The 21830-nt window shown below is 51.5% G+C and overlaps 7 protein-coding genes across 7 annotated transcripts; 3 read left to right on the top strand and 4 right to left on the bottom strand.

Annotated features, from left to right (window-relative positions):
• Nucleotides 1–55: 55 nt before the first annotated feature.
• On the top strand, nt 56–3382 carry H257_04711 (hypothetical protein). The gene is made up of 13 exons (XM_009829318.1): nt 56–170; nt 222–249; nt 301–360; nt 406–564; nt 618–782; nt 835–915; nt 1534–1613; nt 1673–1715; nt 2081–2148; nt 2206–2437; nt 2521–2643; nt 2952–3146; nt 3251–3382. The coding sequence occupies exons 1-13, from the start codon at nt 88–90 to the stop codon at nt 3296–3298; spliced, it is 1365 nt and encodes a 454-aa protein (XP_009827620.1). The 5' UTR covers nt 56–87; the 3' UTR covers nt 3299–3382.
• On the bottom strand, nt 3375–5802 carry H257_04710 (hypothetical protein; the record flags this gene model as incomplete). Its single annotated transcript, XM_009829317.1, has 8 exons — nt 3375–4006; nt 4072–4225; nt 4301–4392; nt 4446–4686; nt 4767–4985; nt 5044–5179; nt 5226–5336; nt 5398–5802. 8 exons carry the CDS (start codon nt 5800–5802, stop codon nt 3487–3489), a joined length of 1878 nt encoding a protein of 625 aa, XP_009827619.1. The 3' UTR covers nt 3375–3486.
• Nucleotides 5803–6796: 994 nt separating this feature from the next.
• Nucleotides 6797–7309, bottom strand: H257_04709 (hypothetical protein; the record flags this gene model as incomplete). Its single annotated transcript, XM_009829316.1, has 1 exon — nt 6797–7309. The coding sequence occupies one exon, from the start codon at nt 7307–7309 to the stop codon at nt 6797–6799; it is 513 nt and encodes a 170-aa protein (XP_009827618.1).
• Nucleotides 7310–7998: 689 nt separating this feature from the next.
• Nucleotides 7999–10379, bottom strand: H257_04708 (hypothetical protein; the record flags this gene model as incomplete). Its single annotated transcript, XM_009829315.1, has 5 exons — nt 7999–9726; nt 9783–10090; nt 10140–10190; nt 10248–10288; nt 10339–10379. The coding sequence occupies 5 exons, from the start codon at nt 10377–10379 to the stop codon at nt 8101–8103; spliced, it is 2067 nt and encodes a 688-aa protein (XP_009827617.1). The 3' UTR covers nt 7999–8100.
• A 121-nt stretch (nt 10380–10500) lies between these two features.
• On the top strand, nt 10501–13846 carry H257_04707 (hypothetical protein). The gene is made up of 11 exons (XM_009829314.1): nt 10501–10635; nt 10704–10849; nt 10927–11017; nt 11102–11399; nt 11461–11545; nt 11631–11770; nt 11890–11961; nt 12109–12235; nt 12313–12496; nt 12916–13121; nt 13179–13846. The coding sequence occupies exons 1-11, from the start codon at nt 10512–10514 to the stop codon at nt 13440–13442; spliced, it is 1737 nt and encodes a 578-aa protein (XP_009827616.1). The 5' UTR covers nt 10501–10511; the 3' UTR covers nt 13443–13846.
• Nucleotides 13847–14566: 720 nt separating this feature from the next.
• H257_04706 (hypothetical protein) lies at nt 14567–20923 on the top strand. The gene is made up of 13 exons (XM_009829313.1): nt 14567–14991; nt 15049–15188; nt 15422–15506; nt 15584–15890; nt 15951–16008; nt 16056–16192; nt 16249–16320; nt 16409–16496; nt 16617–16735; nt 16811–16914; nt 17015–17289; nt 17419–17502; nt 17576–20923. Exons 1-13 carry the CDS (start codon nt 14580–14582, stop codon nt 18401–18403), a joined length of 2709 nt encoding a protein of 902 aa, XP_009827615.1. The 5' UTR covers nt 14567–14579; the 3' UTR covers nt 18404–20923.
• Nucleotides 18500–21616, bottom strand: H257_04705 (hypothetical protein). The gene is made up of 3 exons (XM_009829312.1): nt 21522–21616; nt 21132–21459; nt 18500–21077 (listed from the first exon to the last, which is right to left on the bottom strand). The coding sequence occupies exons 1-3, from the start codon at nt 21579–21581 to the stop codon at nt 18556–18558; spliced, it is 2910 nt and encodes a 969-aa protein (XP_009827614.1). The 5' UTR covers nt 21582–21616; the 3' UTR covers nt 18500–18555.
• Nucleotides 21617–21830: the final 214 nt, after the last annotated feature.

The following is a 21830-nucleotide window of genomic DNA, read 5'->3' as shown; positions in this document are numbered from 1 at the left end:
GTTCCCGTATCCGGATAATGCAAGTTTTTCCGGATGCATGATGATGGAATTCCGAGTTTGAGTGGACCTGCCGCACATATTCTGTCCATGGCGCCGCCGTCCAACCCGTTTGTGGATGGTCCGCCGCTGAAGATTCGCAATGTGACCGTCCGTGGCAACAAGCGAACGAGGTAGATGGTACTGCCTATGATAGCAATGGAACTCAGCACGCCTTACTGTAGCCCGACCCTGTTCGACAATGAACTCCAGGTAAGTTGACATTCGTGATCGGTCCAAGTTCTTACAAGACTCGTTCTTTAGAGTGCCTACTCTGCCACGACGTTTGGCGGTGTGATGGAGTCTCTCAATGCAGCCGCACTGGTGCGTATGTCGTAGCTACATCCGTGGCACGTCAATACCCCGTAGGAACTACGCGCGTTTGGGATATTCGATTCGGTGGACATCTTGTTGGAGAAAACTGCCGACGGTACCCGCAACGAGACGGATGTCGTGATCACGGTCAAGGAATCGCGCATGCTGTCGTTGTACGCTGGTGTCGAGTCGTCCGGCGCCGAAGGCACTGCGGTATCGTCCATCCATGATCGTCTATCCATGAGCTCTCATCCTCGTTGCATTAGAACACCAAGTGCACGCTCACAAACCCGTTGGGTCATGCCGAGAAGATCGAATTGAGCGCCGCGCACGGGCAATACGGCAGCGATGGGCAGAACTTTTCATACCGGCGACCAAAGTTCCTCGGCCGTCCTTGGTGGTTTACCGCGTCTGCCGCCAACGAAGTGCAGGTTTGTTCATCTATTTTCGCCTTCATCTATTCCAGTGTTCATCGTCCAGTAGGTGCATGAGCGCTTTAGCTCGTTCCGTGAAAAATTCCGCGGTGGAACCGTGTCTGTCAGCGACTACAACGGTGTCCACGATGTAAGACACCATGACCTCTTTATAATATTTATCATTTATAATCTATTTGAATCGGATAAATAAATATATATTTTATCTTTATGTATAAATCTGAAGTGATTTATGTTAAATTATTGTGGTGTTCTACTCAAAATACATTTCCTCCGTTGGCGATTGGTTGAATCAACCGCCGAACAATCGCCAGACCTTCGAAATTTTATATAAAACTCAGTTGAAGAGGTACTATATTTGTGTGACTGCAATGATGCGTCAATCAATCTTTTTAGCCAATCATATCCAAACCTTCATTATTTATAGCCAATCATACTCCTTTGCTCGATTAGTTGGCGATTTCATCAATCCCCCAAAACAGGCAAATTTATCTGAAAAGCACTATACTTGACCGGATATTGGACCATTTTTGATAACGAATTGAACAAACTCATATAAACACCGACTTTTGTCTTGAGTTGCCATAGTTATGTATATTTGTTCATAGAAGAAATGATATATTTTTATGATATATATTGATAAAATCTGAAACTATATCTTTTAAAGTACTTGAAGAAGGGGTATTTGACCTTTTTCATAAGGAGCTGGAAAATATCTAATATAAACGACGACTTTTGTCTCGAGTAGCTGGCTTTCAACCTAGGATGGCGCGACATAGTACCCGTCCGGAACAAGAAAATCCCCAACACTTATGCCGCTTCACCAAGGTATCTCTTTGTGTTTTATCCTCAAATATATATATATAATATATATGACATGGTGGTAGCATCATGGCGGAAGCAGTGCCGTCGACCAAGAGCAGTGTCAAGGTAACAACATCACCCCCTCGATCTATCCTAACCACGCATCAAGCCACGAACGATATTGTCGTTTTTCCCAAAATTTTGGACTTTTGTGCTGATTTTTCGCCAATCGATCGATCGATTCGTTGTCCTGATGCTTTTGTATGTCAAGATTGTCCAGTATCACACTAATTTCAGTCACACACTAATTCGATGTTGAATTTGTTGCATTGGTCAAAGGGTGGTTTTGATTGGGTACTTGATTCGTGTGTTGGGTTTTGATTGGCCGATATATCGATTGTCTGCCGATTTTTTGGGTATTCTGCTCATTCGATTGAGCACCACACTATTTGATTGGCCTCTTATCCTATTTGTCCTACACTACTATATAGTACACGTACAACGACGACCAGCGCAACGATCCGACGCTTCCGACGTCTGGCCGCCTCCTTCGCGCCAGGTGTGGCATGAGATAGATTCCCATCATCTGGTTGTGATATTGCGGTCGCTTGTGCAGTGCCGAAGTAGCTGGGCTATGGGGCGACGTTCAGTTTGTCAAAGGGGAAGCCGAAGTCCAGCACAACATCCCCATCGGCCCCGTGGCATTCCACCATCCCATTTTCAACATCATGCTGTCGTCGCGGGTCGGCGCCGTCCACTCGTACGGCACCGATAAACTCCGTCCAGCGCGGATCTCGGACCGATTCTTCTTGGGCGGCCCGCTCTCTCTGCGCGGGTTCAACCACAAGGTCCGCCTGTCGTTTGCATCTCGTTGTGGGCCAATCTGCATGTGTTGTCTTCAAGTGTTTGCCCTCATGTGCTGAATGTGTAGGGCGTGGGGCCCCGTGCAAACCCAGATGACGGCGGGGTCAAAACGGGGGATGCGCTCGGCGGCGAAGTGTTTTACAGCGTCGGTGCCAGCTTGGGCTTTCCGTTTCCCCTCCCCCTCTTGGCGGTACACTAGCATCTCGGTGTGATGATGATCATGATGATATATATATATATATATATATATATATATATTGGGTGTTTTGGACCACACTGAACGTTGTGTGGAAAAATAGAATGTCCAGTGGTGATGGGATTCACACTAATTTCAGGCACACACTAATTTGATGTTGTGATGGTTGTTTCGTGCGACATGTGATTGGCTACAAAAAGTCCTTTGTCGCCGATGATTTTTGTGTACATTGATTTGGTTATGTCGATTCTTTATTCTCCATATCGATCCAGTTTACAATAATATCAATAATATCATCATAGTTGCTCGGGGTGCGAGGCCACGTGTTTGCAAATGCCGGTAGCCTCCTGGCGTGGAACCGTATCTTGGACGAAAAGGCCTGGATCAAGAACATCCTCGACGACTCGCGCGCCGCCGCGGGGGTCGGCGTCGTGATCGCCACGCGGTTTGGCCGCCTCGAAGCCAATTATTCGTGGGTGCTCAAGGCTCTGCCGGGGGTATGTTGTTTACTATTCAATCATACTCCGACTCGGACTTATATATATATATCATACTCCTACTCGGACTTATATATATATATAACGTCTATCGTTTTTTGTAGGATCGTGTCAAGCGAGCTCAAATTGGACTCGGTTTACATTTCATTTAGAGCGATAAACCACATTCGACCATATCACGACCAATGTGAAATACGAATGGCTATAATGATTCAAATACAAAAAAGTCGATGGAATTATTGTCTTGGAGCGATGGGCTTATCCTTTTTGCTTGCTGCTTTGAAGAGGACCATCCATAGATACCATTTCCCACACCTTTTTCCGCCATAGCCGACTGGTCTTAGAGCAGCCGATCGTAGCTGCGGCGTCGGGCGTAGCGTTCGCGCACCCGCTGGCCCCACACCCCGACCGCCACCCCCGCCACAACTAGCGCCAACGAGTGCCACACACCTCCATTTCCTCCGTCCAGCGGATCCGCAAAGGATGTCGCCAACACCGTCGGCATTTCGGCCACCGGCGGACGGAACGTCTTGCCCGGCCAGTTGTTGAACTCGGTCTGACGCAGCCACGCCGCGGGGTACCCCGGGATCTGCATCTGCCCCGCGCCTTCGCCGGTGGTGACGAAGCCGTCGGTGAATTTGCTCACGAGGCGCCACGCCAGTGCCCACCACGCATCAAACACTTGGTCTGCAAACAGGTTGTTGGCAGCTTGGAGCTGAGATGCATTGACTGCTGGTTGCCGTCGCCACTGCAGCTGCTGGTCCATGGCGCGGGCCTGCCACACCGCCGCTTCGGCGCGCACGTCGGCGTTGATCTGGTTGAACCGCAGGAGGCTCCAGTTGTTGACGAAATCAAACACCCTGATATGAACCAACCGCCCACTCACTGTAAGAGGGAGGAAGACATGGATAGATGGAGCACGTACCACCACGACGACTGGGGATGAAACTCGCTCTGCTTTCCGACCAAGTACGACGTGGGAATGGCCGTCTGTCGGCATGAGAATGGGACGTACACAGTGCCGTGGGGCGTTCCCTGGCCAAACCAAACGGTGCCCCCAACATGATCGGATACGTTTCCTACCAGGGAAAGCAAGAGTACATAGGTAGACATGGTAGTTATATATGGACAATTGTGATCCGTACGGTACCTACCGTTGGATTGCAACACATAGCTAAACATGGTGCGGTACATGGAGATGGACCTCTCCCACCCCCCCGTCACGCCACCCGACGGTCCGTCAAAGCTACCGCCATATACAAGTCAGTCGGCCACTGGTGACAACAGCTACAGACGTACCGAGTAGGGTTTCCAAATGGCCCTGCCGCCAGTCCCTGGGTCATGTCGAACGCCGTGCCTTCATAGTGGTCTTTAAGCAGCTCAAACACGCTGTGCAGTGTCACAGGGGCGTCCACGGGCACCGAAAACGGGTACGTGGGCAGCGTGGATTGGCCCAACGTCGCATTCAACCTCAGCGATGGCGCAAACCAGTCCAGTATACGCCACACCCGGCGGCCCACGTACAGCGGACCAATGGGCCCTAGAACAGTCCAGACGACATATATTTCGGCATGCGGCTGGGATATATTTCTGCACAAGGGGGGCTGTGAGAGTACGTACCTGGGGTGTGGTAGTTGTACGCAGCGGTAAAATCAAACGGGCCTGCCGACGGGTCCCACCACCCCATCGACTGCGCAAATGAGTGGACGTTGGGCGACGCCAAGTAGTTGTCCGAGTTGGTCAAGTTGAGCTCGCGGATGATAAACCCGTTGGCCACCGCCGCCACGTGTCCCTGCGGCACGCGCTGCGCCGCCCACACGGCGCTGGCGTTCTTTGGCCCTGGGTGAAAGCAGCATCATATTGACATGCTGTCGGGTGGTTGGAAGAGGCTTACTACCTGTTAACACGTGGAATATCCATGTTTCGCCGTACTTGTCGGAAATGGCAAGCGCTTCGGCCGAGTCGCCATACCCTGGAGTTAAAGGTGACCCGCTGTCTTCGCTGTAAAACCCATACTTGACAGCTGCGTCCCCCTAGCCAAATGATATGACCCTGAAGTACTACGAGTAGTATCTGTACCATTGTGTGGATGGCACATCGGGCACTGTCGCACCGCTCCAACGCGAGTTTGGTGAGCTCGGCAATGCCAAACATGTTGTAGCCATACGGTACGTCGGTGGGCCACCCCACCTACAACCACCGCCCAATCAATGCCGTCAAGACCATCTTGCATGCTGCATTATTCACGCACGGTCTTGGCGGCGCACGTGCTTTCCGCGATGCTCAGTTGCACTTCGTTCATGATGCCGTAATCCTGGTCAAAGTACGCATACGTATGCTGGACTTGCGGAATGTACCCCAGAGGTTCCGTCAAGTTTTCGCCGACTTTTGGCATGTAGTCGGGGCCCCGTTGCATGGTTGTTACACGGGGGTAGCCAGGATTGAAGTCGTACACGGCGCGCTCAGACCCGTGGTCGTAGTCAGCCGCGGGCACAAACACCAGTCGCAAGTCGGCCGCGCCGAAACCTGCGTCGTCCGTGTGCGCAGTCAGCGGTGTCTTGTCGGCGGACGCTTCCTTCGTCACGGCCACGATCGTGCATGCCTGCGCGACGGACAACGCGGCGATGGCCGCCACAATCGCGTGGCAAGTCACCATCCTTTTTCGAAAATGAAGAACCGTCGAGGTGTAGTTGAAGAAGCCAGATGATAGGTATAGGATTATGCAGGATGTCGTTTCAACCAGGGTTTGTGAAACGATCTTGATAGTAAGCGATACAAAGGGCACATGTATTGTGGCAAGGTATGCATTCATAGGTTACCAATGAAATCAAACACTGCAGTCGGGTCACATGCATGTCAAAAAAAATCCAAAACCGCCGAATAGATACTATTTTGATGATGATATATTGCCCCAGATCAGAGAAACATACTACAGTATCTCATACAACCAAAGATCGTCGAATGTCCTTTGGGATGCAAGTTGTCGATGGGCGTCCTTAGGGGCTCTCGTACTAGTAGATAAATATGACCACATACTACCAATATAGTTCGTTGAGTTTTGCCGACAATTCATCGTTTTGGCTGATGTAATCACTGTGACGGGTCAATCTACATTAAATTTGTAACACTGTACCGTTAGCAGTAGATTGTTCACTTTTTGATATACTCATGTAGTCGATGCCTTTTGATGTTTTCAGAGTGGACGAATTAATACTAACATGTGGAGCTCGTCGATGTCTGGTGAGTAGGCTTTCGTAAAACTACGATCCATTCAACTTTAGATGGCTCTTGCTCTAGAAATGTACTGTACTGTATGGTGGCACTACCGTATTCTCACGGCTGTGAAATGCCCCTATCTCTCATGATCAAGATACTCACGAGTTTGAAATGTCCCAACTTGAACTTCCTGTCAAGATACTATATCAAATTTGCACAGGTTCCTTCATGACCATCTATGTTTCTTCGAGCAATTAATACTATCAAACCTCAAATAGTATGAATTGAAAGAGGTGTTCTCATACATGCATGCATGCATGCATACCCAAGCAAGGATCGATGGTTAGTGTACAAAGTTTAAATCGTTTAATCTACATTGGAGCAACTTGACGTGCAATGGTGTGTCTATCATGAGTTTCGCAGCAACGACGGCCTTAACATTTGGAGTCGACGAAGAATTCCATGAGGATCGCCACATCTTCGTTCGACCACGTCGGGTAGTCTTCCTGAAAGTACAGGTCCATATCTTCCAAAGGAGCCAAGTAGTTGTCGTCCACGGGCGACGCGGTCGCATGTGCAAACGCCGAGTGGTCGTGGAGTGCGAACGACGGCTCGAGGATTGCGCATTCAGAGTCCGACGATCGGCAGGCCACATGCAGCGCAGATGCCATCGGCGACGACGCCGTTCGAGGAGACATGCCGCCCACATCTTCGGCACAGCCGCCTTTGCGCCGTTTCGTGTCTGCTTTGCGCTGATTTCGGTTGTGTCGGACGCGGTGTTCTTCGCACAGCGAGTGGATTTCCTCACCGTTGTACTTGAGGGTGCGCTCGTTCGGGCACCGCCCAGACTTGTACTTGCATCGGCCACGGTAGCCCACTTGGGAGCTCAATCGAGCTGTGCTTGGGGTGGACGTGGCCGTCTGTGCAGGCTTGGGATACTGGTACATGTTGGTTTGATATGTGTATGAGAAATTCCAAACTGACGCCCTTGACATGCAAGATTGCAATGAACATCTTTGAAACCGTCGGGATGGCTGGCTCGTCGTCGTCGTCTGCCATTGGTGCAACCATCGTCTTTATTGTTCGATGAACTTTCCCTCGCAACTCGGTTCAGAACAATTGCCCATATTTGCGTTTCAGATGAGAACGCCCCTCGCATATTCATGCACGCGTTCGTCCTAGCCGGGTGACTTTCTTCGTCGTCCACAGGGCTATTCGGGTTGTTGTACGTATGACCTTGAATCGGTAATCATCAGGCATGTTATAAATAATCTAATCGTCGCGAAGTTGCTGCGTGTGGGGGTTGTGGTCACTTGCGCCAAGCGTTTCATATCATACCAATCGCTTCTGAAAACGACGTGGTACCTGTGATGGACGACATATACTTGTCGATTGCAGCCGAGGGCATACCATTGTTATCAAGTTGGTTTTGATGTGGCCGACTTGTCCAGTAGTCACCTGCAATCGTACTTGGGGGATGCCGTGTATCTCACTCACTCTTGTAGAATCTATGGCAAAGGCATGTGTTTCGAATCTTTGCGTTGAAGAAGGGGAATTGCGCTTGCATAACCATGAAGTGTGGAAGGCCATTGATCCCCACCACCCTCCCGCCTCAACTGTTGACATCACAAAATATCACGTCCCAAAGTTACAGTACATCTGAAATATTTCGTAAATTTTGGATTGTCGCACTCTTCCCAATCGACAGAATTTCGGAGTACATCTCTCAACTGTCTCTTTACACGCCATGGTGCTCCTGGTTACTTGTGGGTATCCCCCGCATTAGGGATAAACTCTTGCGCAGCGACAACGGTTTCGTGGAGTCGTTGGTAGCTGGTGGTTTGGCTACAAATGGTGGCTGGCTTTGCAGATGGCGATGATGTCGTTGCATATCGCCGAGGAGCAGCAGTTCGTGGGCTCGCATGGCTGTGGCTTTGGTCACGCGTCCGCCAAACGTGCGGACCGCCACCATCTTTTTCACTGGCGACGACGCTACTGCCATCTCTTCGCATGCGTGCGGGTGGGCGTGGCGATGGCACGTCTTGCACATCCGCTCGAAGCGCTTCACGAGGCGCACGGGCGGTAGGGTTTGAATTGTTTCGGGAGGGTTAGCCGTGGCCGCGGGTACCGTGTAAGGCTTCTTCGCGGGGGGGCGGATGGGAACCCGACCGCTGGACCTCTGCTTGCGCTCCAATAGGGCCCGTTGCCTCGCAAGGAACTTTCGGACCCAGCGTCCCAAGCGGGTGGCGGCTACGTTTTTGGCCTCTCGACATCGAAGTACCCATCCTTGCACGATGGTGGCGATGATCTTACTCGCATGAGTCTTTCGGGCTAGCAGAGACTGCCGTCTTGCGATACATTGCTGATTTCCGGCATGAAGGACACGCTGAACCACTCGCTCTCGGCGGAAGCGCCACGCCCACACTTGCCGAAAGATTCGCATACCAGCAACTTGACGGCGTAGCAGACATACGCGGTGTCGCCGCATGTTTCGCTGGATACAATTCGCCGCGACTTGTCGTTGCAGGACAACCCGACCGAGAAAACTACGAAACCGACGTTGGATGCTGCGACAGCTAGCGTCTAGCAGTCGCTGCCATCGTCGGTCGCTGGCCACGTCCTTGGCACGTCGGATGGCCAAGTGTCTGCCCCTCCACGCCTCCACGACCGCAACTGCCGCACGCTGATTTCGTACGTGGCGCCACCTCCGGTACATGCGTAGAATGCACTGCATGGCGTCAATCTGCTGACGACGGTGTTCCTTGTAGGTCGCCACCGCGCGCTGTTTTCGCGTCCACGTCTGCAGTGTTGTGGCCGCTGCACTTTGCACTTTGTCGAGACGATAGCGGCGGAAAACGTGCTGGATGTGGATGACAGAGTTGTTTATGCATATGTGGCGCCTTCGAACGAGGAACCCTCGGACGAGCGCTTGGGCCATCGTGGCCACCGAAGCTTCCAGCTCTGTGAGCCGCCGATGGGTTTCTTTCGCAAGGGTGTACCGCGGCCAAGACACCCGCAGCCATGAGGCTACTCGATAACGCGCCATGTGGCGTCGTGCAATGTCCAAGGCATGCTGTTGCACGACCTCTCGTTGCAATCGTTGGACCAACAGCCGAAATCGGCGCAGAAGCACATGTCGGAGCACCAATCGACGAACGACGTCGAGCGCGTATCCTTGGATGGCCTGCTGGGCGACGCGGTCGGCAGCCACTCGTGTGTGTTCCAGTCGAAGGCGAGACCGACGACGGAGTGCCCACCGTCGGGCTCGGAACGCGCGCTGCACTCGGGTGGAGGCGGCGGTGACTCGAATCACTTCGGCAGCTTGGTTGATTCGTTTCAGCTTTTGCTTGCTCTGTTGAAATATCTATGACAACGAGGTAAGACCAGGACGGGTAAGCGAGTAAGAGGGCACGCACGTACGGTATCTTGGAGCCAATCCAAGTGCGAGCGCATGTCGATGCCTGTAGTGGCTTCGACTTGGCCTTGGATGTCGGGCAGGGACGAGTACTTTTCTTGGTCGAGAATCGTTGAAATGAGGTCCCGCACTGTCTCTTGGACATTGTTCGTCCATTCCTCGCGCTTGACAGCGTCCGCATTCTGGCTCAAGATGGATAGCACTTGGGCTGGTGGTAGTTGGGTGTGTAGAGGTCGTTGGTTCAGTCCTTTGTGGTGCCGTTGGGGATGATGCAAATGGGCGCTTGGGTTCTTTCCATCCACGACCATGAGCCCTAGGTGATTGCGTTAGGGTTACGAAGCTGTTGCAGTTGGAGATCGTACGCTGGAAGTCGTCAGCGGAAATGAGGCCCATTTCAAGAAGCCGATTCATTTCTACATGGCCGCAGCCACAACATCGTCATTGCATCATTTCCGTCCTGACCATCGTACCATCCAGTACAAACTCAAGGCCGTACTCGTCCCTTCGGCTCCTAATCCCCTAGTCAGACACCGAGACAGAAGGGCGGCGTTGGGTACCTACCATAGCTCCTGCAGCGCCACGTTTTGCTCAATGACGTCCATGGGCAATCAACTACCCGCGAATCCAACTACGACGAGGGATATGTTGACGGCATGAGCTATTCCAGGACGTCAAGTGAAACCGAATGTAACGTAACCGTTTATTTCAAGTTGCAGATACTCACCGCCTTGGAGATGGGCGTGGTGGTGGCGCCGTTGGACGAGTCCAGACCGCTGCCCCCGAGACCCCGATCGAATGGCATGTGGTTGCTGCGTCACCAAATGTTCAAGCTATTCGACAAATGCAGCCAAGTCATGCGTACGTTGGATATGATTGTCCTTACCTCGCTCTGGATATGAAAAAGCTAACTTAACACGTGCCTCAAGTCAAACAACTGGGCAACCGCGACATGGATATTGACATTTTCCACACGTTGGTCAAAAGGAGTACGACGATGATCCACCCCAACTCCAACTTTCGACGACTATGGGATGTCTGGACCGCGCTGAACGTGGTCATCGTGTGCACGATCGTAAGCACAAACATACGTTCCTTACATATGAGCCATCATCCCCCGCCCCTTCGCCTTGCTCATGTATACAATCGTAGATGCCGCTGGAACTTGCGTTCGACCATTACATGGAGGCGCAGTCGTGGACAGAGCCCCTGGAACTGTTTATGGATGTGTATTTTGTCCTCGGTACGAAGGTTGCCAGATCGAGTTTACGTCATGGATGTATCGATCTGTAGCCGTCATCATGGGTTCTCACTTCCACATGTGTAGACATGCTACTGAGTTTCCGCACGGGGTACATAGAGAGTGGCGAGATCGTGATGGACCCAAAGGAAGTGTCCCATCACTACATGTGGTCGTGGTTCGTTGTGGACATTGTGTCCAACTTTCCGTTTCGGTTTGTGCTCACGTCGACAGCCAATCCCAAGTCGGTCAAGTTTCTCAAACTACAAAAGATCCCCAAACTGCTGCGCTTCACCCGCCTGTTAAAGTACATGCGCCAATACGCGAAATACTACAAGTTTGTGCTCACGCTGTGCGTTATGGCCGTGAGTTTGCACTCGTTCTCGTACGTTCGTACTGACGTGTCGGAACAATGAAACAAAACGGGTGGCTGACACGCGCCATAGATGCATATGGGTATATGTGTACTTTTTATGCGACCACGACGATGCCTCAAACCCCAATTCCTTGTGCGATCTATCCACCCTCGAAGTACTGTACACTCGATGAAAGATCATCCCAAAAAATATATATTATTTATAGTAAATCTCATGTTCGCATGAATATTATGTCGTAGATAAGCCCAGTGTACCTGGAAGCCCTCACAAATGTTGTATTGCTGTACATGGGATTTGGCCAGCAGTCTACGTATCAATCGATTACGTCAGTGTTGGCGTCGCCCGATGTAAAAGCGTCCGAGGGCAGCTACCTCTTGAGGTACTGCTATACATATGCACATATATATATATAGTTTTTATGTCCAAGGGTACTAAGGCCTATATAGGTTTAAAATATATATTGTTTTAATACTGTATACACGCTCATTATAATTGTAGTTTGGGCATCATCTTTCTCGGCATGGCCACCATGTCTGTCATGATTGGCAACGTCATCTCCATCATCATCAGGTAATGCTAGTATTACTTACTATTATTGTACGTAGTGTTAGTAGTAGTTCTTCGTTAAATCATAGTAATAGTAGATAGTAACGCATATATATATATATACTAGTAAACACTGCAGGCCTGACGATCCGATGATTTATTTTCGACTAGTTGGGATCAACAAAGCGCGACGTTTCGGAATCGCATGGACGTGATTTCGGCGGAAATGCGCCATTACGACCTCCCCATGGACCTCCAGCGTCGCGTCCGCCGCAACTACGACTACCTTTGGCTCAATGTACGTATGCCAATAACAAGTCCATTGCTGCTGTCGTTGCTGCCACACTGCCCCCCTTCTCACCACCCCACACTTAGCAACGCGCGTACTCGGAAATGAGCATTCTGAATCAACCGGGGATCTCGCAGCCCACGCGCACCACTATCGCGCTGCACTTGTATCGCGACTTGATCGAATCGGTGCCGTACTTTGCAGGCGAAGACTCCAAGTTCCTCGGCCGTGTCTGCCTCGCACTCAAAACGGCCGTGTACTTGCCCGATGGTATGGTCCTTTCACCCAAAATGTGTGTACTTGTTCGGTCGATTCATAGTACTTACTACGTACGTAGTAGTACATGTATTGTTCATTTCACCCAAATATATTGGGCATGTGAATCATCCAATTTAAGCTTATACAAAGATTAGTATATATCGAATATGGATTTGAACTGGTTCGAATTGAACGTTTGGATTGGCAGAAACTCGACAGGACGTGATTTGATTGGCTTAGGTGGCTCTATATTCGACCGTGCCAGTTTCGAATGGATGACTTGTGTGCTGGCAAATTCGCCAAATCGATCGATTCTTTCTTTGTCTTAACGTTACTGAATATTGTATGTCAAAAGATCCAGTTTAGAATAAACACAGCATATACCCGTCTTCTACTGTCTGGAACCATCGCCCCCTCACCCCGACGGGTAGACACGATCATCCAGGAGGGTGACACGGGGCGAGAGATGTTCTTTGTTCGGCGGGGCTTGGTCAACGTCGAAGTCCCCACGGGCCCCCCGCACATTCAGCTCAAAGACGGCGACTTTTTTGGGGAAATGGCGCTGGTCGTAGACGTCCGACGCACCAACACTGTGCGTGCCGTGACTATTTGCGATCTGAATGTGCTCAGTAAAAACGTAAGCGCCACTTACTTTGTATATATATATATTTTTTCTCGACATGTGGTTTCGTAGGCATTTGACGACATTTTGGCCGAATTTCCAAACTTTTTCGACAAAATCAAACGCGTGGTGATCGAACGCCAACTCAACAACATGGTACACGGACAGATGGATGAAGGCGACTCGAGCATTTTAGTCACACCCCATGCAGTTGATATTTGTCAAAGATATATGTATTCAGTTGGGGACCACATAATATTCTTTGCCTCGATAGCACATTACGTCACCGAAAGACAAGGCCATTATCGAAGCCGAACTCAACGACGTCGTAAATGAAACCGCCAAACGGCGTAAGAACGACACGACGTCGCCGTACTGGCACGTCCTGAACGCGAAACGGGTCGGCAACAAGCTCAAGGACATCTCGGACAAGGTCCGTCTCGCCCAAGAGCGCAAGCCCCGTTTGTCCACGGTCATGTACCGGCCTCGGGGGCGACTCTCCCGGCCCAGCGCCGTGTCCAAGGGTTCCACCACGTCTAAGAGGTCGATTGCCAACCCCGCGTCGATTGGCCGCCTGCTCGAAACCATCGACGTGCCAATGGACGACCAGCGCCGTCAGATCGTGGACAACAACGGCATTCCAGACAAATCCCCGAAAACACACGACGAGGAATTGCTGCCCCCCACGGACAACTCGGTGAGCCGACGCAAAACCGTGCCCAAGGACCCCATGTCCAAGGGGTCGATTGCCAACCCCGCGTCGACTAGCCGCCTGCTCGAAGCCATCGACGTGCCCACGGACGACCAGCACCGTCAGATGGTGGACGCCGTCGTGCGCTTGACCAACGGCGTTCGAGACAAATCCGCGAAGACACATGACGAGGATGTGCTGCCCCCCACGGACAACGCGATGGGTTCGTCGACGCCAGATACCGAGTGCGGGCCCCCTGACACGTTGATCGAGCCCCCCAACGAGCTTTGCATGCTCGAGAGCTTGTCCAACCGGTTGGCGGTGATGGAAAAGTCGGTTTCGATGCTGCCCCAGTTTGTCAAGGCGTTCGAAGATGCCATAAAACATGTGGCCGTGGATGTGACGCGGTTGTTACAGCAACAACAACAGCAGGATCAACCCCCCCCCGAACCTCTAGTAGTAGACTCATGCTACGATGTAACGTGAACACTATGCCGTTAAAATTGGCTTCATAATCGTTCGTGGATTGAATCACCTCGTGGTGTGTGGGTGTAGTCATGCCCAGTCGTCGTTAGAATGGAAGCGCCATTGTTAAAAGTGCATTACGGACTGGCGAGCATCTGTTTTGCCCAAGGGCAATGTCGGTATCGTTACATACACCCTGCAAAAACTAACGATCCGTGGCAACAAGTGATAACATTTGAAACCGACTGTACAGTACATTGTACCACCCAAATGAAACGGCGAAACGACATTCCGAAACCGACAGCAACAAACTAGGCATGGAGCATGGTGGTGTTGGTGGGGGCAGCAGCATCAACCGCAAGCACCTTCCGCCGCTGCAGTGCACAAAATCGGAACACGTGGTCATGGACACCAGCTACGGGGGGGCTTTAGGGATGAGGCAGCAGCGCGACAGGTCCAGCAAGAACAACTCGTCCATGTCCCTACCGTCCATGCTGGAGGCCCCAATGGGCGTCGACGTCGAAGACACGCCGTCGCAGGAAACACACCATGCGACGCCGTCCGACATCGCCCCGCCCCACGCGTCCAATCGTGTGCTACCAGTGGGGTCGATAGTTCCTGGTGTGCACAACCCACTCACATCCGACCGCAATCTGAATGCGTACAATCTGTGGAAGCCCGGCATTGGCTCGTCTGGCAGTCTTCTCCGGCGCTTCATCTCGTTTGTGTGTGCGTACCATATATATATATAAAGTTCCACCGTCCGTCGTAACCTGCGTCGTGTAGTTTTGCAAACGTACCACGGAAACATTGACATTTACCACGAAGCGCCCAAAACGTTTCAATGGATGATTCACCCCAACTCCAACTTTCGCAAAGTGTGGGACACGATCATCGCCGTCATGGTGCTGTACGTGTGCTACCTCGTACGTTGAACCAATCGCGCGTTCGTTTTCAATCGTCCCTCGTCCTCATTCACCCTGAGCCCTATGATTCGATCGATCGTTCGAACTATATCATATGCACTTGGTGCATTGAACCATTCGTTCGTTCGTTCGTTCACATGGATGAAATGTCGTCCCTTCAACCCATCCTTCATCCGAGCGCTCATCCACCCGTTCGTGATATGACGTGTTGATGTCCTTTGTGTTGAGCATAGACGCCGCTGTACCTAGCGTTTGACTTTCTCGACTGGGAACCGCTATATCCCGTGGAAGCCACCATGAACGTGTGCTTCGTCATAGGTATAAGAGCCAAACAAACCACGATTGCAACCCCCCCCTCAGCTTCAATCCATCGTTTTAAGCATGTGTGTTTGTAGACATGGTATTGTCCTTTCGGACGGGTATTTTTGCATCGGGCGAAGTGCGCATGGACGCCAAATTCGTGGCCAAGCACTACCTGCAGTCGTGGTTCCTCATCGACCTGCTTTCCAACGTCCCGTTCGACAAAGTGTTTTCCGATAGCTCCATGAACAAGCAAAACTCGACGGTGAAATTTGTCAAGTTGGAAAAATTGCCCAAGTTGCTTCGGTTTGGCATTTTGCTCAAGTATTTGCGCCAATACGCCAAGTACTACAACTTGCTCTTGACCACGTCGGCCATGGTGCTGTGTCTGCACTGCTTTGCGTACGACTCCTAAGATTTTACTGCGTATTCTGTTTATATTTTTACCCGTCTATTTCCTAGGTGCGTTTGGGTATACGAATTCAACGAATGTGATGCCCTGCCATGCCCCACAGATGCCGTACGTTTATGATGGTTTTTCAAATCTGACGTTAGATGCGATCTTAGGCATTTAGCATGTACAGCCAGAGCTACTACAACGTGTTACTGCTATTCTTGGGGATTGCTGAAGGATCAACCTTTCAATCGTCCGAGTATTTAAGCTGCCCTACTCGCACAGCCAAGCCATCGATGTATGGCCTCTGGTACGACCCGCACCCCCCACAGAGTCAGTCACGGGAGGCCTGACTATCGTGGATAGTATTGCCATTGCCATGATTGGCGCGCTCACATGTGCGTTTATGTTTGGCAATATATTGACGCTGCTGCTCAGGTAAATAGATGTCACTGATATGATTACAAGAATGATACCTGTCGTACAAATATTATATATATATATATATTCATGCCACGGGTTGTAGTTGGGACCAGCAAAGCTCGAGCTTTCGAAACCGCATGGATGTCATCTCGTCCGAAATGAAATACTACGAATTGCCCGCGGAACTGCAGGTTCGTGGATAAAAGTCTTTTCGTTTTTTGCATTTTTTTTCGAGTGTAAATAATATTTTTTTGTGTGATCGAGTGTAAATCCCAAATAATATATATATATTCTGACCAATATTTGGTTAGCATCGAGTAAAGCGCAATTACGACTACTTGTGGATCAACCAACGAGCGTATGCCGACATGACGCTCCTCAACCAGCCAGGACTGTCCAAACCATTGCGTACCACGATTGCACTCCACTTGTGCGTTTGAAGATATATATGATATATATTTCTCTTCATGTATAAATATAATATATAATTCTGTCCGATATGTAGATACAAGGACTTGCTCAACACAGTGCCGATATTTGCCGGGTCCGACTCCAAGTTTCTTGGAAAAGTATGCATGGCGTTGGACACGGCCGTGTACCTTCCTGGAGGTATAACCCCCCTCGTTTCCATCGCAACTTGAAACCGTATCTCATGCCGTCTGTCGTGTGAACCATATCTCATATACTGTCTGTCTGTGATGATGTCCAGACACAATCATACACAAAGACGACATTGGCCGAGAGATGTTTATCGTCCGGAAAGGCCAAGTCGAAGTGCTTACTGCGGGCAGCGACTTGTCCCAGGAGCAGCCCCCCATCCGCTTGTCGTCGTCGTTGTCCGTCCGGCTCTCGCCGATTCCGCACCTGCGCATCATTTTAAAAGACGGCGACTTTTTCGGGGAAACGGCGCTCGTCGCAGAAGTCCGCCGCACCAACACTGTGGTTGCGATTACTATTTGCGACTTGAACATGCTGAGCAAACAGGTCGGCGTGATGGTCTATCCGTGCAATTATTACTTCGTCTAACATGGCTTTTGATGCCGATATATATATATATATATATGGCGGCATGTATAGAAGTAACTATATTGATGTATATATATATATATCTAGGCATTCAACGAAATCTTGGCGGAGTACCCCGAGTTTGGCTCAAAGATGCAACAATCGGTCGTATCCCGTCAGTTGGCAAACATGGTATATATATACATCTATTCCGTGTTAGAATGTACATACATATATATCAATTGGAATATGTGTTCATGAACAGAATATTCGGTCGCCGACGACCAAAAGGAAAGTGGAGAACCAACTCAACCACTTGGTGGAAAAGTCAATGCAGCGGCGGCAGCTGAGCAGCACGTGGAAGGGCGTGTACAAGGCAAAAAAGATGGCAGATAAGCTCAAGAACATCCAAGACAGGGCCAAAAAGACAGACGAGGACCCGGGGTCAACGCGAACGTCGTTCATCTCGACCTTCCTGGGCAAAGTTCGGAGCAAGGGCGAGTTGCTGGAGTTGCTTCCCCGAAGCAGCGGACGAAGGACCTTGACGTCGCGAAGCATGCGGCGGGAGTCGAATACGAAGCCAACGGACGCAGACGACGACCAGACAAAGCCCGTCGATGGAGAGGGGGCGGGGGACGACACCCCCGCCGACCCTGACTCATCTTGTTCGACGGAATTGCCGCCGCGGAAGCGCAAGATGGCGGCGGGGGACCTCGTGAGCCGTCGGCTGAATGCCACGGAAATCCAAGCCAACTTTGTGCCACTTGCGCTCTGGGAAATCAACACCATGGTCATGGACATCAAAGTAGCGTTGGAAAAAGTGCAAAAGAAGCTCGCGGTGACCAACGCGGACAGCGACAGCGACGACGACGCCGCCGCCACCGTGCCGGCCCTGACAAACCCGACCGACAAGAGCGGCGGCGAGTCTACCCGAACCAAGGGAGCGGCTGCCGTCGAGATGCCCGGGGAGGACCAACTCCTCCTCCAACAGCAAGCCAAGTTAGAGCTACTGACTCGCGCCGCCTTGTTGTCCAATATGAGTGAGAAGTCGATTCCAATGCAAGGACCAAGTCACACGATGTTGTCGAGGTGAATCGATGCCCCAAATCCAACGAGAGCCCAAGGGAAGGCCAAAGACCCATCATCTGACGCCGCCTCGTTAAAGCAAGCGCCAAAGCAAACCAACATACTGTAACCACCCACTCACGGGGTTGTTTAATGTGTTTGTGTTTACAGCCTATCATCTTATTCATCGGTCGTGGGAGTTGGTTGGTACGACGACAAGACAGTCGTGAGAATCGCTTGGATGTCCACTGCTGCCTGCGTATCGCGCGACTTTTTGCCGAGGTTGCCCAGCACAGTGTCGTTGAGTTGGGTCTTCCGGCACGCAATGTCATAGATGGATTTGTCCACAGAGTCTTCAGTGACCAGCTTGTACACGGTCACGGGCTTGGTTTGGCCAATGCGGTGACACCGGTCCATCGCTTGGGCGTCGACAGTCGGGTTAAAGTCCAAGTCATGCAAGATCACCGTGTCCGCGGCGGTCAGGTTGATGCCCATGCCGCCGGCGCGGGTACTCAGGAGGAAGCAGAAGATGGATGGGTCGTCGTTGAAGTCGTCGATGAGGGACTGCCGCGATTCGATACTCGTGCTCCCGTCCAAGCGCGTGTACCGGTGGTTCGAGTGCACGAGGAATGTTTCCAGCAAGTCGAGCATCTTGGTCCATTGGGAAAAAATGAGCACGCGGTGATGTTCTCGCTTGAGTCGGGGCAGCAACTCACGCAACAGGTCAAACTTGCCCGAATCGAGCAGCTTGTCGGACGATAGTTGGAGCGACCTCATTTCAGGCTGGTGCGCGTACTCGACGCACAAGTTGTGCAGTTCAAAATCCGAGTACCCCTCGATTTCGCTCTTGACCATGGCCAACGAGCACTCTGTCCCAAACTCGCCGAGTTTGTACAGTTGCCGGGCAATCGTATCCATCACTTGGGAGGATTCGTAGTGTTGTCGAAGCAGCACGGGGTGGTTCGCGGCCTTTCGAAGCAAAGTAAACACATTGTTGTCGGACGTGGGGTCGTTCTTGCCCTTGCCGACAACGACCGTCGATTGCGCTTGACCCCCCATGAGCAGCTTCAATTCCCGAGAGGGTTTGGTCGTCGATCCGTTGGACTCGGACGACGGAGATGACGATGCAGGCGCACCGCCCCCCTTCTTGGCCTCCCTCCGCAACAACGTGGCGTCGATCACGTTTTTGTACACTGCGACTTGATGGGGGTTCATCTTGACGTGCAGGACGACCTCGGTCTTCGGGACCATTTGCGCGAGCACCAGCTTTTTGAGCCGGCGCAAAATGAACGGGGCCAAAATGCGCCGAATCTTGGAGCACGACGTCTTTTCTTCGCCGCCAAAAAAGTCCATGAGTTCATCCGACCCGTGGTTGAAGATGGTGGGCATGAGAAAACTTAGCAGCGCCAGCAGTTCGCTCAAGTTGTTTTGGATGGGCGTCCCGCTCAGCACCAATCGGTTGCGGGTTTTCAACGCCGAGATGCGCTTGAATCGCGACGTGTTGGCGTTCTTGATCGTGTGGCCTTCGTCCAAGACCAAGTACCCATAGTTAAAACTCCGTAGGAACTTGCGGTCGTCCGCGGCGCTGTCGCGCTCAAAGTACGTGTACGTGGTCAGCAGGATGTCAAACGTGCCAGGCTGCAACTCGTCCATGATCTCCTGGCGTTCCGAAATTGAGCCATGGAACGTGCGCACTCGCAAAGATGGGGCGAACCGCCCGATTTCGCGCTTCCAGTTGCTCAAGACAGATGACGGAACGATAACCAAGTGCGGCTGCTTCATCTGCGAACACACGATCGCGAGAAACGAAATCGTTTGCACGGTTTTCCCCAGCCCCATTTCGTCCGCCAGCACGGCCGACACCTTGTGTTGATAGAGGAGGTACAGCCAATTGACGCCCACGAGTTGGTACGGCTGCAGGACCAGCGACGGGCTCAGGCCGGGGATTTCGCCTTGGGTGAGCATGCGGTGGTCTGCGTCGTTGATCGTGGTCAGCGTCACTTGTTCGTCCGTGTTGGACTGGCCCCACTTGGCAATCGATACGCGCAGCGTGCTTGCGATGGCCTCGCACGACTGGAGCATGCCCGCGACTTCGTCTTGCTTGGAGCGTTTCGTGTTGCGGCGCTTTCCGTAGCTATCTCCGTCATCGGAATCGTCGACGCCGTCGGACTGGTCGTCGTCGTCCGAGAGAACCTCCTCCCGATTCGCATTGCGGGCATTGCGGGCGATTGTGGCTTTGGATTGCGCGGGTTTCTTTACAGGACGCTGCATCTTGCGCTGCATCCAGTCGTCCGTACTCGCTTTGACAGCCTTTTTGGACATGATCCATCCATTCGACTTTTCTTGGTTCTCGCGGTTGAATTGGTTCATCCAGCCAAACGGCGACGGCTTCTTGGGCTCCTTTAGCAAGTACACGTCGTCCTCGTCGATCGATTCAACGCCTCCTTGGCTCGATTGCGGCTCGTCGTCGTCCAACACGACCACGGTGCTTCGACCTGTCTTGAGTCGTTTTCGAGGGGCAACCACGTCGTCGTCGTCGTCGTCGCTGGAATCGTCGAGGATGCTCAACACGGTTTCGTTGGTCGTGTTCGCCGCTTTGCTTATACCTCCATCGCTACTCGTCGCGTCTTCGTCTGCAAGATCGATAGGAATGACCTTGTCGGGCAACGTGACCACGCGATCCAGAGCTCGTGGTGGTGGTGCTACTAGTACGAGGTCATGAATGTCGCCATACAACAAGGACCCAGTACTGGTACCTTTGATAGTTGGCGTCGATACAGCTTTGGCCGTCGTGATGGATGCCTTGGACATATCGACCGGTGCTTTTTTGGTGGCAGCGACGAAGGAAGGGGCGGAAGGTGCTGACGTCGCGTCAAACACTTGGTATTTGGACAAAGTTCCGTTGGCGAAAAACACGTCCAGGAGCAAAAGTTCCGTCGTCATGCCGGACTTGATGACCTCTTGATGCGCATTGCCTGTACTTGTCTTGCGCGTCACGATGATACTGCTTTGCCCGCGGCATCGCAGTGTGATCTTGTCGTTTGGTAGTCGCCGCACCACAGCTCGGCCTCCGCAGACAGGGTACTACATTCACCATCATCATACATCGTCTGGAGTGCACACACAAGCATCCCCACTCCACGCACCTCTGCATTCTGGAAGGATACCACTTTGCCTCCCATGAGCTCCTTGATTGCCAACAACATGATCCTGCTGCGTGCCCTTTCTTCGACTCCCGCCAATCCTGTAAATACATGGTTGTTTCATCGCGCCTAATTGAACGTTGAATTCGGGATTTAATTTTAAATGCATTTTATGCAATTTAAAAAGGACGAGTATAATAAATAATTAAAACGTAGACATAGTATTTCGAATATACGTTGCAACCACGAGATCTGCAAAAAACGAAGTGAAGGTTTTTTAAATACTCCAGTTTTGTCATATTGGAGATTCAA

The sequence above is a fragment of the Aphanomyces astaci genome, assembly GCF_000520075.1.
Source record: "Aphanomyces astaci strain APO3 unplaced genomic scaffold supercont1.8, whole genome shotgun sequence".
Taxonomy (NCBI): domain Eukaryota; phylum Oomycota; class Saprolegniomycetes; order Saprolegniales; family Verrucalvaceae; genus Aphanomyces; species Aphanomyces astaci.
Note: the sequence above shows the minus strand (reverse complement) of the source record. Positions and strands in the feature narration are given on the sequence as shown.